Source organism: Mobula birostris, chromosome 1, assembly GCF_030028105.1.
Source record: "Mobula birostris isolate sMobBir1 chromosome 1, sMobBir1.hap1, whole genome shotgun sequence".
In the NCBI taxonomy this organism is placed as follows: Eukaryota; Metazoa; Chordata; class Chondrichthyes; order Myliobatiformes; family Myliobatidae; genus Mobula; species Mobula birostris.
In genome coordinates this window covers 115,450,483-115,466,067 of record NC_092370.1, presented here as the reverse complement: position 1 = coordinate 115,466,067, position 15,585 = coordinate 115,450,483, and the positions used below count along the sequence as shown (strand labels likewise).

Below are 15,585 nucleotides of genomic sequence, written 5' to 3'. Positions count from 1 at the left end.
CTGAATCTCTGCAAACTCCTAAAGAAGCAGAGGTGCTGCCTCGCTTTCTTCATGATTGCATTTACAGGCCAGGACAAGTCCTCTGAAATAATAACACCCAGGAAATTAAAGTTGCTAACTCTCTCCAGTTCTGAACCTCCGATGAGAACTGGCTCATGGACCTCTGGTTTCCTTCTCCTCAAGTCTATAACCAGCTCCTTGGTCTTGCTGACATTGAGTAAGAGGTTGCTGTTGTAAAGCCATAAGACCATAAGATACAGGAGCAGAATTGGGCCATTTGGCTCATCGACTCTGCAACACCAGTTCCTCATGGCTGATCCAATTTTCCTCTCAGCCCAATCTCCTGCCTCCCCCCTCCCACCCCGTATCCCCTCATGCCTTGTCCAATCAAGAATTTATCAACTTCTGCCTTAAATATACATAAAGACTTGGCTTCCACAGCAACGAATTCCTGATATACCACTCTCTGGCTAAAGAAATTCCTCCTTATCTTCATTCTAAAAGGACGCCCCTCTCTCCTGAGGTCATGTTCTCTGGTCTTAGACTCTCCCAGCATAGGAAACACCCTCTCCACATCCACTCTACCAAAGCCTTCCACCATTTGATAGGTTTCAATTAGGGTCTCCCCTTATTCTTCAAAATTCTAGGGAATACAGGTCCAGAGCCATCAAACACTCTTCATATGACAAGCTATTCAATCCTGGAATCCTTTTCCTGAACCTCCTTTCAATCCTCTCCAGCTTCAGAATATCCCTTCTATGATAAGGGGCCGAAAACTACTCACAATACTCCAAGTGAGGAGTGCTTTATTAAGTCTCAATATTACATCCTTGCTTTTATATTCTAATCCTCTTGAAATTAATGCTAACATTGCATTTGCCTTCCTCACCACAGACTCAACCTGCAAATTAGACTTTAGGGAATCTTGCACAAGAACTCTAAAGTCCCTTTTTGCCTCAGTTTTATAGACTTTCTCTCCATTTAGAAAATAGTCAACCTTTTCATTTCTACTACCAACATGCATGACCATACACTTCCCACCACTGTATTCCATCTGCCATTTCTTTGCCCATTCTCCCAATCTGTCTGTCCTTCTGTAGCCTCTCTTCTTCCTCAAAGCTATTTGCCCCTCCACCTATCTTCATATTGTCTGCAAACTTTGCAACAAAGCCATCAATTATTGATATCTAACATAAAAAGTATCAGTCTCAACACAGACCCCTGTGGAACATTACTAGTCACTGGCAGCCAACCAAAAAAAGCTCCCTTTTTTCCCACTCTTTATCTCCTGCCAGTCAGCCACTGCTTTATCTATGCTGGAATCATTCCAAACTACCATGGGCTCATAGCTTGTTAGGCAGCCTCATGTGTGACGCCTTGTCAAAGACTTTCTGAAAATCCAAGTACCCAACATCAACTGATTCTCCTTTGTCTATCCTGCTTGTTATTTCCTTAAAGTATTTCAACACATTTGTCAGGCAAGATTTTCCCATGCTGACTACGGCCTATTTCATAATGTGCCTCCAAGTACCCCAAAACCACATCCTTCTCAATTGAATCCAACATCTTCCCAGCCAATGAGGTCAGACTTACTCGTCTATAGTTTCCTTTCTTCTGCCTCTCTCCCTTCTTGAAGAATGGAGTGACATTTGAAATTTTCCATTCTTCCAGAATCGTTCCAAAATCTAGTGATTCTTGAAAGATCATTACTAATTCCTCCAAAATCTCTTCAGCCATGTCTTTCGAAACCTTGGGATGTACACGATCTGGTCCAGGTGACTTATTTACCTTTAGACCTTCCAGTTTCCCAAGAACCTTCTCTCTAGTTATGGTAACTTTGCAAACTTCATGACCCCTGACACCTGGAATGTAAACCATACTGCTAGTGTCTTCCACAGTGAAGACTGGTGTAAAATACTTATTCACTTCATCCACCATTTTGTTGTCCCCTATTACTACCTCTCCAGCATTATTTTCCAGCAGTCCTATATACACTCTTGCCTCTCTTTCACACTTTATATATAGGAAGAAACTTTTGGTATCCTCTTTAATATTATTGGCTAGCTTACTTTCATATTCTATCTTTACCTTCATAATGACTTTTTAGTTGCCTTCTGTTGGTTTTTAAAAGCTTTCCAGTCCTCTAGCTAACCAGTAATTTTGCTCTATTATATGCCATCTCCTTAGCTTTTAAGTTGGCTTTGATTTATCTTGTTAGCCATGGTTTTGTTATCTTTCCTTTAGAATACTTCTTCCACATTGGGATGTATATACCCTGTGCTTTCTGAATTGTTTCCAGAAATTATAGGCATTGCTGCTCTGCCATCATCCCTGCCAGTGTTCTTTTCCAATCAATTCTGGCCAACTCTGGTTCATTGAACAACACCCAATCCAGAATAACGGATCCTCTAGTGGACTCAACCACGAGCTGCTCTAAAAAACCATCTTGTAGGCACTCCAGAAACTTCCTCTCCTGGAATCCAGCACCAACGTGATTTTCCCAATCTACCTTCATATTGAAATCCCCCATGACTACTGTAACATTGCCCTTTGGCCTGCATGTTCTATCTCCCGTTGTAATTTATAGGCCATATCCTTACTACTATTTGGAGATCTCACATCAACTCCCATTAGGGTTGTTTTACCCTCGCAGTTCCTTAACTCTAAGCACAATGATTCAACACCTTCCAACACTATCTTACCTCTTTCTAACGATTTGATTTCATTTTTTACCAACAGAACATCGCCACGCCCCCCCCCCCCTCGCTGCCTTCCTGCCTATCCTTTTAATACAATGTGTATCCTTGGACATTAAGCTCCCAGCTATAATCTTCTTTCAGCCATGATTCAGTGATGCCTATAACGTCATGCCTGCCAATCTGTAACTGTGCTACAAATTCATCTACAAATTCCGTATACTGCGCGCATTCAAATATAACACCTTCAGTCCTAAGTTCACCCTCCTCAATTTTGTCTGAATTTTACATTTGAACTCCTCCTGTTGACTGAAAATTTGCCCTATCAACAGCTTCTCCTCACTACACGTTGCCTCTGTTTGTAAACCCGCTACCTCCTCTTCAGCACTATCACCCGCCTTTCCTACGATTCCTCTGGCATTGAAATGTAGGCAGCTCAGGATGCAACTTGCACCATGCTGAACCTTTTGATTCCTGGCTTTGTCTGAGGTCTCACCAATATCTCCCTCCACGACCTGTCTGATAACTGTGGTTCCCATCCCCCTGCAACTCTAGTTACAACACCAAGCAGCCAGGTTTCCAATGCCCCTTTTGCGTGCTGATTCATCACCACCTTTGATATGGCCTATGACAGTGCTGTCATCAGCAAACGTGAATACAGCATTGGAGCTGTGTTTAGACACCCAGTCATAAGTTAAGTCAATGTCAGTCCCTTGGCTGTTACCTGAAGCCCAAATGGGTTAAGCCATACAGCTGATGATGGGATTTTTCTCGAGCCACGATCAGTTGCTAGTCAGCAGTGACAGGTTACTCATGACGTGCTGGTGGAGTGGGCAGGACACAGCAGCTCCTGCCTGAAATCGCTGCACCAATCCGTGTGGCCTCCCAGTTCTCTTCAGGCAGGCAGCAACAGCTGGTGGTTAAAGGGTGGAACAAAGGCCATTTGTTTCAGTGTATGTGCGGACATGCTGAGTGATTTACTGGGCTCCTGGCCTGAGTCTATAGTTAGGATGACTGCAGTCGATAAAGGAAGATTTGGAGATGTCTGTGGTTTTGCCTGAAAGATTGAGCAGAAGGTAACAGTTTGCCAGAACCTGGACTCCCATCATGTGGCTCAGGGCTATTACAGCCCAGTAAATACACTGAGACACTACCCCTGACACAATGCACATAACACAGGGCTCCTGAAACCCCTTTCCTGATATCTTGCATCTGATACGCTGTCCCTGATACACCATCACTGATACACTGACCCTTTTACACTGACCTTACTACACTGACCCTGATACACTGTCTCTGATACACTGTCACTAATACACTGTCGCTGATACATTGTCCCTGTTACACTGATCGCCTTACACTGACCCTGATACACTGACCCTGATACACTGACTCTGATACACTGACCCTGATATACTGTCCCTGATACACTGTCCCTGATACACTGACCCTGATACACTGACCCGATACACTCTCCCTGATACACTGCCCCGATACACTGTCCCTGATACGCTGACCCTGATACACTGACCCTGATACACTGACTCTGATACACTGTCCCTGATACACTGTCTCTGATACACTGACCCTTTTACATTGATCCTATTACACTGACCCTGATATACTGTCCCTGATATACTGACCCTGATACACTGTCACTGATACACTCTCCCTGATACACTGACCCTGATATACTGACCCTGATACACTGACCCCAATACACTCTCCCTGATACACTGCCCCTGAAACACTGTCCCTGATACGCTGACCCTTTTACATTGATCCTATTACACTGACCCTGATATACTGTCCCTGATACACTGTCCCTGATACACTGACCCTGATACACTGTCCCTGTTACACTCTCCCTGATACACTGACCCTGATATACTGACCCTGATACACTGACCCCGATACACTCTCCCCGATACACTGACGCTGATACACTGATGCTGATAAACTCTCCCTGATACACCATCCCTGTAACACTGTCCCTGTTACACTCCCCCTGATACATTGCTCCTGTTACACTGACCCTTATACTGTCCCTGATACACTGAACCTGATACACTGAACCTGACACATTGACCCTGTTATACTGATTGTGTTACACTGATCCTGATACCCTGCCCCTGTTACACTGACCCGATACACTGTTCCTGATACACTGACCCTGATACACTGACGCTGATACACTGTCTCTGATACACTGTCTCTGATACACTGACCCTTTTACATTGATCCTATTACACTGACCCTGATATACTGTCCCTGATACACTGTCCCTGATACACTGACCCTGATACACTGTCCCTGTTACACTCTCCCTGATACACTGACCCTGATATACTGACCCTGATACACTGACCCCGATACACTCTCCCCGATACACTGACGCTGATACACTGATGCTGATAAACTCTCCCTGATACACCATCCCCGTAACACTGTCCCTGTTACACTCCCCCTGGTACATTGCCCCTGTTACACTGACCCTTATACTGTCCCTGATACACTGAACCTGATACACTGAACCTGACACATTGACCCTGTTATACTGATTGTGTTACACTGATCCTGATACCCTGCCCCTGTTACACTGACCCTGATACACTGTCCCTGATATACTGACCCTGATACACTGTCGCTGATACATTGTCCCTGATACACTGACCCTGATACACTGTCCCTGATATACTGTCCCTGTTACACTGTCCCTGTTACACTGTCCCTGATACATTGTCCCTGTTACACTGTCCCTTGATACATTGTCCCTGTTACACTGATCGTGTTAGTCTGACGATGACTGATACAGATGCCTGTACACTATCTTTGATACACTTCTGCTTGGATGTAGCTTATAGTGGGACCAAAAGACAGTGGAGATCAGCAGCTAACCACTCGGCCATCTCTTCCTGATCTGAAACCTCCATACCTTGAATACAGTGCTGTTCCTAATCATGCAAGTTGTCTGACCTTTCACAATATTTTCTGCTTGGCTTTGCTACTGCCAGAACAGGATGGAAGATGATTAAAAGGCCTTCTAGATGATGCATCATGTCACTTTGACCAGTTCTCTGTGGCCTCTCCGGTGCAGCCCTCACGGGGGATTAGAAGAATTTTATACTCACCAGGGTGAATCAGGAAACACGAGAGCCAGGGAGAATGTTAAAAGGCCCATAATGAACTCAGAATACAGAGATGCTCTAATCTAATGAGCATAGATCCTTCGCCTTGCATACACAAGTAATCATTCATGGCAGCAACATCAATCGGTTTTCATTTTGTTTTAAGGTCAGTAAGTAACTAACAAAAATTGATTAATGCTTAAGTGTTGCAAGTAGTATTTAATTTATTGAGACATCTCGTAAAATGACCCAAAAATAGTACAATTCAGACAAAGGATAGCTTTAGTCCGCCTTCCTATTCCAAACCCAAAGGAGAATGTTGTCTTTAGAGAACAGGATGAGATTCTAGTGGCATCTTTCACCACCCTGAATATTCTGGCAAACAGCCCTGGGAAGGAACTCTGCCCTTTCATTGTCTCAGCAGAGGTCAGGTGCTTCACCAGCCTTTGGTGTCAGATCGGGAGTAGAGGAATCATCTCTCTGGTACTGGGCAAAATCCAAACAGCACACTTAGACAGAAGTTATTCAAGATAAAAAAGAGAACAGAGCTTCACCATATGTAAGGCCTGGCTCCAGTGTCTACTCTGGCTTCCAGAGCAGGAAACATACCTATCAACATTTGCAAATGATACCATTCGGAGGGCAAAGGTGCATAGCTCGCACAGGAAGGAACTAGAAAACATGTAAAAGGGTGGGCACGTAAATGGATAATTAAATAACAAATCACCTTTGATATTGATAATTGAGGGGGGGGGGGAAGACTTTAATAGGAAAATAATCTAAAAGAAACAATGGCAGGCAGGACCAAAGGGACTGGGGATATCATGAACCTGTTAGTGACAGCAATATTATGCCAATGTGATCCCGGCATAATTTCTGGAGGTAAACTATTCGAAACTGAACCTATGGTTGAGATTGACTTTGAAGTTGTTGGGAAAATGAAACTGCAAGAGTTTTGTTGGAAATTGAAAAGGAGCCATAAAATATTCACCAACACTGACAAGGTAGATGCAATGAGGTAGAATATTCTCCCTAGGTGAGGAGGAATGGTCCATGTAACCTCAAGCCTGCCCACTGTTCAATGAGATTGATTCCATTGGTCTACCACTATCCTTGCTGTCCTAAATCCTAGTGACTGGACAACTGCAGCTTCCTGGGAGGGGTTGGGGTGGGGGAGAATTCTAACCTGCCGACCCCTTATCCCAAGGCCCAGTTCACAGTATCCATCTGCTCAACCCCCGCACCATCTCTGTTGTCCCTTTGAGAATGCATCGGGTGTTGAATAGTCTTACTACCTGCCCTCTCTCGACCGACTCAGTCAGCAAACCCAGGCTGCGGGGAGATCAGAAGGAGCGTGGTGCTGCACTGCGTACTGGCCAAAGCCCCGTCCAGTTCTCACTCTGATAACAGACCAACATCTCCCCCAACCCCCACCCTTTCCCAGTTGTTTGTTGAATCTGTATGGGCACTCCCTGTACACTATGAACCCTAGGCCACCTTCCCTCCACCCATACACCAACGGTGTCTATTTTTTCCTTCATTAAACAAAGTTTCCCCACACGTGCTTGATACAAGGAGTGCCATTCTTGCCTATCTCTTCTTCTGCCCTGCGCCCCACTCCTCGGTTGGAAATGTGACAGTCTTTTCTCTGCTCATTGACATAAGGAGTGAAGAGCTGAGGCTCACCTTTTCTGTGTACCACACTTTCCCCCCACCCCCCCATAACATTTGGCCAAACAACCTCGGGAAGGAACTCTGCTACTCTCCCCACCCTGGATGATCCTTTTCCATGTCCATCACTGTACATCCAGTGTAGTCTACTACACCCAGTGTATACTGGGCACCTCCTGTGCCCAATAAGGTGCCCACAGAATGTATACGTGTGGTCTTCTGCTGCTGTAGCCAATCTACCTCAAGGTTCGACATGCTGTGCATTCAGAGTTGCTGTTCTGCACACTACTGATGTAGCACATGGTTATTTGAGTTACTGTCGCCTTCCCGTCAGCTTGAACCATTCTCCTCTGACCTCTCATTAACAAGGCGTTTCACCCGCAGAACTGCTACACACTGATTTTCTGTTTGTCTTTCGCACCACTCTCCGTAAGCTCTAGAGACTGTTGTGTGTGGAAATCCAAGGAGATCAGCAGTCTCTGAGATACTCAAACTACCCTGTCTGTCACCAACAATCATTCCACGGGCAAAGTCACTTAGTTCATATTTCTTTCCTATTCTGATGTTTGTTCTAAACAACAGCTGGACCTTTTGACCATGTCTGCATGCTTTTATGCACTGAGTTGCTGCCATATGACTGCCTGATTAGATATTTGTATTAGGAACACCTAATAAAATGACCACTGCGTGTACATATTTGTTGACACGCCCTTTGCACATACTCTGAACATCCTTACACAGTCCAGACTCAATTCGGAATATGATTTAAATGACGCGAAAGGTGCTGGTTTGCTATAGCAGTACAGTGCCAAGACAAAAATATTATAATCACAACAATAAACAAATAGGGTTAGGGTTCTAGATAGCCGGTAGATGGAAGGACAGCGTTAAACATTTGCAGGTTTGCTAATGCTACAACTCGGGGTGGGGGGTGGGGAGCAAACGGCGAACAATGAGCATGATACAGGGAGACTTCACAGGGATGTATACGGGTTCAATGTGATGACAAAAGACCACGGATGGTTTGGCAGAAGGAGTAAAGCACAATGCTCATTAAATGGTCAGAAACCAGTAGGTATTGGTGAACGCGATGTGCCGGTACGGCAGCTGACTGGTTGGCCTCTGCTGCACAGAGTGAGGAAGCCCTGAGTTGGCAGATTTAGTAAACCGGTCCGTGGGACGACGAGCTGCCCTTTAGGGAGGTATTGGACGAAACTCAATGGAGTTCGAAGAGTGACAGGAGTTCGAGGCCGTGAGATGGCGCCGAGAGTGTTTCCTCGGCTTGGAGTCTGTCCCTCGGACTTCATCGCTCTGCTTTCTCCCGGGGCTCTTTCTTTTCGTTGTTGGCTCTGGTTCTCACGATTGAACCTTTCAAAACCCCGCAAAAGAAGCCTGGTGCAAATATAGTTTTCAACGCCAAATGCAGTTAAAAAGGAACCCTCTGTAACTTAAAAAAAAAGTTATCCTTTTAATAATTGTCACGTGTTGGTTTCCTCCAGCACACAGCAGATTGCCTAGGATCTGTCTTGAGGGCTAGTCCAATCATGTGGTCTTTCGGCCACTCGTAGAGGAACGAGGAGTGGGACTCGGAGAGAAGCAATAGAGGCGGTTTTCCAGTACTTTTATAGCTGTCACGATGCTGGAGAACTGCCCAAGGAAATGGCTCTAACCGTCACCGATCACATCTGGTAACAGCGATTCCTAACCAGTAACATCTGATAACAGAGATTCCTAACCAGGAAAAGCAAACATATGTTCAGAACTTCCCATTGTCTTTAATTTATCGATTTGGAATGAAAGCAGCTGGTCTCTAAACAATTTCACTCCGGTGCATGTGTTTTCTTTTTGATGTTTACACTGAAATCTCATTCTGGATCACAGATGCTTCGAAGTGTGTGGGACTGGATGAAGCCCCACTGCGTCCTGTCCGAGATGGTCACAAGAGCCGCATTATATTGAAGCGGGGATAAGGTAGAGGGGGCATACGAGGGCGTCCCTGCTGCTGACGGACTAGGTGTTGTTTTTGGAGCTACCGTCACATGACTCCCTTGCACCCAGCCACGCCCATTGCCCTGCCGTTCCGGACGCGTTTCTCCCCAGCGTGTTCAGTCACCCCTCGCTTGCTGGAGCCAGAAAGGGTTTTTAATTATAAAACCGAACTGTTAGACTCTGCCAACCCAGCTCGGCACTGGCGTTCCCTCAGTATGATAGCATAGTGATCAGTGGGGGTTTGATCATTGGTCCAGACAGACTTTCAAACCTTTATGGGCAGTTTACATACAGATGTTCGTAGTCAAAATACGACAGTGATCATGAAACTGCTGGATTGTTAGAAAATAAACATCTAGTTCACTGACGTCTGTTAAGGATTTGCACAGTCTAGTCTACATGCAGTCCCGTTCACGTGATTGACTCACCAGCTCTGCGTGGTTGCGACGGAGGAGAAGAGCGGCAGCTGGACCGATTGAGGGCCTTCCTATTGCGAAGGTGTTTTTGCACTGACTGGGAAGCTCCATTTTCAGAAGAGCTAGACCGCCTGGTTTCCATATGAGACGCCCCCATCCCCCGCCCTGTCATGGAGATGTTAGGGTACAATGGCAGCAGCCCAAGGCCAATCTTACTAGGGTTAAAATTTCGGAATCAGCATCGGGTTTATTATCACTGTCATATATGATGTATACTTTGTTATTTTGCGGCAGAAAAACAGTGCAAAGTTACGAAAGGACTATAGATTACAAATAAATCATGCAAAAAAAAAAGGAATAACAATTCATGGACCGTCAGGAAATCTGCTTGCGGAGCGAAAGAAACTGTTGCTGAATCGTTGAGTTTCGGTCTTCGGGCTCCGGTACCTTCTCCATGATGGTAGGAACGAGGAGAGGACGTGACCAGACTGTTAGCCGGCACCTCCTTGACGCACCACTTCTTGAAGATGCCCTCAGTGGCGTGGAGGGTTGTTCCCGTGATGGAGTTGACTGAGTCAACAATCCTCTGTGAATTGCAGCCTCCATGCGAGGCCGTGATGCAACCAGTCAGAATGCTCTCACCGTACATATATAGAAACCTACAAGAGACTTTGGCGCCCTACCGAATCTATTCAATCTCCTAATGAACTAGTCACCATATGCCTTCTTCGCGGCTAAAATAATGCGTTGGGACCGGGATACATTCTTTGAGACATTAACATCAAGGACCTGAAAGCTGCTCACCTTTTCCAGTGTTGACTCCTCAGTGATAACTGGTGTATGTTCTCCCGACTTTCCCTTCCTGAAGTCCACAATCAATTGCTTGGTCTTATTGACGTTAAGTCCGAGGTTATCGTTGCAACACCGCTCAGCCAGCTGATCTACAGTAATTCAGTCCTCGACACCTCCTCGTCGTGATTTCAACGTTAACCAACAGGGCCATGTCCATGATCATCATATCCTTGGCTCTAGGATCTTGTGTGTAATTTCAATGTGACTGGATGGTCTCGATGCGTTGGGTTTTCCTGAAACGGATGCCATAAATCCGTGTGAAGAGGAGAGAAGGTGTGAGGGTTGGAGATGGGGTTCACTTCACACTTGGCTCCTTAAAGCAGTGTGCTTTTTGTACGAGGGTTTCTGGGTAAGAGTTTAACAAAATGTGGATAAACTGTTTTGTTTAATACAAAGCCAGGTAGATTGTCACGTCTTAATTGTGAGTAAATTGAATAAAAATGATTTTTATGGTCAATCAGCAAGTAACAAAAATATCCTCAGTGCCTTCGGTCTAACTCAGGCACATAATTTGTAAAAGGTTGTGGCCCAGCACCGATCCTGTGACTCACTGCTCGTTACACATCGCCATCTAGATAGGGAGCCGTTTATGCCTACCGTCTGCTTCCAGAGAGTCCGCCAACCTTCCCTCCACACCAACACGTGAACGCGTCACCTCCCGGACCGTGAGCTTTCACTTCCTCAATTACGACCCTTTGATGCAGTTTTATCAAAGTCCAGAAATCCCCCAGTTTCTTTTATCCACAGCACAAGTGACTTTTTCAAACATTTCCCTTTCACATAAACAGAATGACATTGCCCGGGCACTTTGAGTTATTCCTGAGTAACGTCTTTAATGGCAGCCTCTTACACTTTCCGTTCATATACGCTGAGCTAACTGTAATTTCATGCTCTCTGTCTCCCTCTCTGTTTGAATAAAGGAGTTACATTTGTTATTTTCCAGTCTAATGGCCCTTATCTGAATTGAACTTCGGGGACTTCAGGGCTGTTAAACCCAACACCTCAAGGATCTCACCAGTCACTTCGGTTCAGACCCAGGGATTAAGACCGTCTGGATCCACAGCTCATGCACTTTGCACAGTGCCACTGCCCTCGGTGATTGGAGCTCCCCCCTCCCGCCAGTTCCCAATTTACAGCTATTTCCGGGATGGTGCTTCCCTGCTAAATGCCGCGGAGCTAAAACGGCCAGGTCAGCGGGGTCGAACGGCCAGGTTTATGTTGCTGGCAGAGCCCCAACCCGGCCCTGACAGTCAAGCGTTCAGATTCGTAAGTCAGCACCTTTAAGTGTCGAGTCCCTGTTGGAAAGAGGTAGAGGTGCGTTAACCGCCTTCCGGGGGCACACTGAAACAGTAGAAATGGATCGATCGCAGATCGCTCTCACACAACCGGGTGGGTCTCTCGGTTCATCACAGCAACGAGTTCGTTGAATGACTCTACAGATTTTGCCTTTTACAAACTCTCAATTTTAATCTTAACTTTCAAATATTACATTGAAATCAGTTCCTGCAGAAATAAATATATTGCACTTTTAGAAAACAATTCTTCATAGCTGTAACTCCACAATTTCTTTCGAATATAATCTAGTACAGGAGAAAACACTGAATGGGAATTTATTACTAACTGTTTTAAAATGAGTGAACATGCTCACAAAATGGTACGACATTAAATGGACACTTGTAAAGATATGGTGAGTTATTTTATCTGCTACTGGGAGACACACAACCAAATAACCCGCTTACACACACACACACACACGCACACGCACTCACACACACACACACACACACACACACAGTGACTATGAGACGCTTCGGACCTTCAGAAGTGTTCGCCGCCCCAGTCGGTAACCTCGTGGCCGACACACCGCCCTCGCCCACCGTCACTGTCAGACTCGGGTCAATGGGCTGTGCAGGAGGGCAGGTAGGGAGCAGCCTCAGGTCTGTCCACCTGAAGCTGATGAGGTCCCCGCCCAGTGAAGCTGCAGTTGGACCCCACGCTGCTCAACATCACCTGCAGCGGGTGATAGACAGAGCTCAGTGACCTCACGGGGGATCGGATGCAAGCTCTGCAGTCTGCCTCATCTGGGTAACGGGTGGAGGGGGCTCCAGGGTCGACCCCTACCCTCAGTGAGGGTGGAGCAGCCTGAGAGTGCTGGGGACAAGACTGACCTATATATAACCACGTTCAGGGTGCTCGATCTGAGATCCCTCTGGCACAGAAACCGGTCTCCAGACAATTCCATTCGCTCCGTGACAGGTAGCACTGGACACAGATCCTGTGGCGTCGTGTCTGTCCCTGTCGTGTGAGCACACTTGCACGTGGTCACAAGCATGCACACAGCGACTAACACAGACATATAAACATCAGCACACAGGCACATGCACACTCACACACTGATACACACACACACACACACACAGTGGTACACATATGCACACTCGCACACTATTTCACGCACACACATATTTGTACAAACGGTCGAATTCACAAGCGATTTGTATCCGAGATGTGACTGCAGGTCCAGACCCGCTGAGAGTCCTCAGTATGTCTGCTGCAGTGCACCCTCTGACAGTACGGGTCGGCCAGTGTCGCTGGTGCAAAACAGTCCTTCAGGTGCCTGGCTCAGCCGCTGCCTATTTCCCAGACAGTCCAGTAACCCAGTCCGACTGGCAGCTCACTGCAGTGCCAGCACTCCCGGCACATGAGGGCGCTTTCGCTGCCTTTGCTGCAACCTGACTGTCGACGGTGCGTTCTGGGAGTTGTGGTTTAGCTGAGGCAAACCTGTGGTGCGTTCTGGGGGTTGTAGTTTCTGCTCTTGTCCATGCAGGAGCTGCTGCTTGCTGCGCCGCTCAGCTGTTGGTGTGGAGCATGCCCCCGATTCTCTGAGCGGCTTTCACAAGCGTCAAGGTCCCTGGGTGAAATGCAGCCCCGATGTCAATCACACAAAGTGTGTCATCACAGCCGACGAGTGCCGCAGGCCTTGGATAGCGGCGTAGGGACCTTGCTGAAAGTAGTGGTGGTAGCGGGGCATGTGGAAGGTGGGGAAGGTGGGTCCGCTGCCTTGCATGGAGCTGGCGATGGCCGACGGTGTCAGGGGCATCCCGAGGCGGCTGTACTGTGGCAGAGAACCCTGAATGGGGTGAGGGACGGGGGCAGCGAGCGAAGCGGTGGTGGTGGCGATTGCCAGCGACTGTGGATGTTGAAACCCCGGGAAACTGCAGGAAGAGGCAACCCAGGTGCTGAGGGACAAGTTATCTGAGGCAGTGAAGGCGGAACCTGCAAAACAAAACAGCGCGGAGGTATGAGGCGGTGCGGGGAAACACTGGTCGGTCGTTGGGGAGAAACGGTGACACTACTGCAATGCAAACGGGGGGTACGGAGAGTGTTGGGGAAACTCAGCGGTTAGGCATAATCAACAGAACGAAATAGACAGCCGACATTTCGCGTTGATACTATTCATCAAGCCGGCATGAAAGGGGAAATATTACATCATTCACTCTCTTCCTACCTCCCTCACCTGCCTATGATTTTCCTCTCACCTGGATCCACCCATCACCCGCCAGCTACGCCTTCTCCCCACCCCACCCCCAGCTTTTTTATACTCCTTAACTTTCTTTGAATTTTCAGTGAGTTCCAGCGCTTTGTTTGTTGCTACAAACTTACAGCATCTGCAGTTTCTTGTGTCCCTTGGATCTAATCGCGCCTTGACAACGAGTCAAACATCAGGAAATGCTGGATGAGCTCAGCCAGTCCAGCAGTATCCGTGGAAAGGGAAACGGGCCGGGGGTCCTTCCCCAGAACCGCTATAAATCAGACTGTTTATTCCGATAATAAGATCAATCCGCCATGGCATTAACCGTTACAGTGGGTAGTTTATGAAAGATCTGCCTTTCACTTCTAGGGGTTGATCTTTGCGCGGAGCGCCGACCCGATCTGTGGATGGGTGATGGCAGGTCGTCACTCTTTACCTAGGCAAAACAACCAAGTGCTGGCTCCTTGGCACTTTAGTGCGGAAAGCTTCAGATCCATCCGTGCTTGCCTTCCCTCTGTGCTGAACCCATCTCTCACCTGATCCAATCCAGTGACTGAGTGACTCTGGCCCAGAGGGAGCAGGGTTAAATGAGACTTCCCTCACCAGATCCGCTGATTAAACAATATTCTTCCTTGTCATTACTTCACATTCGGGGTATATTGGAATGTTAGTTTGACACAATTCTCACAGCAAAGGTTCAGTAGTAAACTGCCATCCTTGGCTCCCTGATATTCGCGCTCAGTCTACCCCTCGCTCAACTGCAGCCGGCGCGGTTTTCAAAACTAGAAACGGTATCGGTTCTAAGGAGTATTTTCATTACTGCTCCCGGCGACAGCAACCGAGAGGGAAGATGATGTCTAGAAGCACAGCAAAAACCTGAGAGATGGACAGGCCTGTGTTAATGTTTGGGTCGGGCAGGGCAGAGTAAATCAAGCGCCCGTTGTTGCTCCGGATATCTTATTTTCGCCCTGAAGTTACGACTTTCGTTTATTTGGGAGTGTGGATGGGCTTTCCCACAGATTTGGGAGAATGCTGTCGCCTGAGGGAATTGTCAGTAGAAGTGACACCTCCCAAGCAACAAATAGATTGGGATGGGACGAGTGGCGGGACGGGGGTGGGGGTGGGGTGCACGATGTCTAATCCAGCGTTGTTGGTGACAGGAGGGGACAGAATCTCCCGCTCTCCCACCATCCGGACCATGTCATCAGGAAGGTGGGACAGGGTCCTCAAGTCCCATGCCACCAGGTTCAGGAACAGTTATAACCTCTCAACCATCGGGCAGGGGATAACTTCACTCACCC

At 47.1% G+C, this 15,585-nt stretch overlaps 1 protein-coding gene across 3 annotated transcripts in view; it reads right to left on the bottom strand.

Moving 5' to 3' along the window:
• Positions 1-15,585, bottom strand: part of tbx20 (T-box transcription factor 20) — a 46,083-nt gene that overhangs the window by 17,599 nt on the left and 12,899 nt on the right. For 2 of the 3 annotated variants that reach the window (XM_072260711.1, XM_072260720.1), the window contains exon 8: positions 12,203-14,028. The exons of the other annotated variant lie outside the window; for it this stretch is intronic. In XM_072260711.1, coding sequence (XP_072116812.1) covers positions 13,691-14,028 — 338 coding nt within the window. In that variant the 3' untranslated portion in view covers positions 12,203-13,690. Of the gene's footprint in view, positions 1-12,202; positions 14,029-15,585 lie in introns of those variants that run through there. 3 annotated transcript variants of the gene reach the window in all.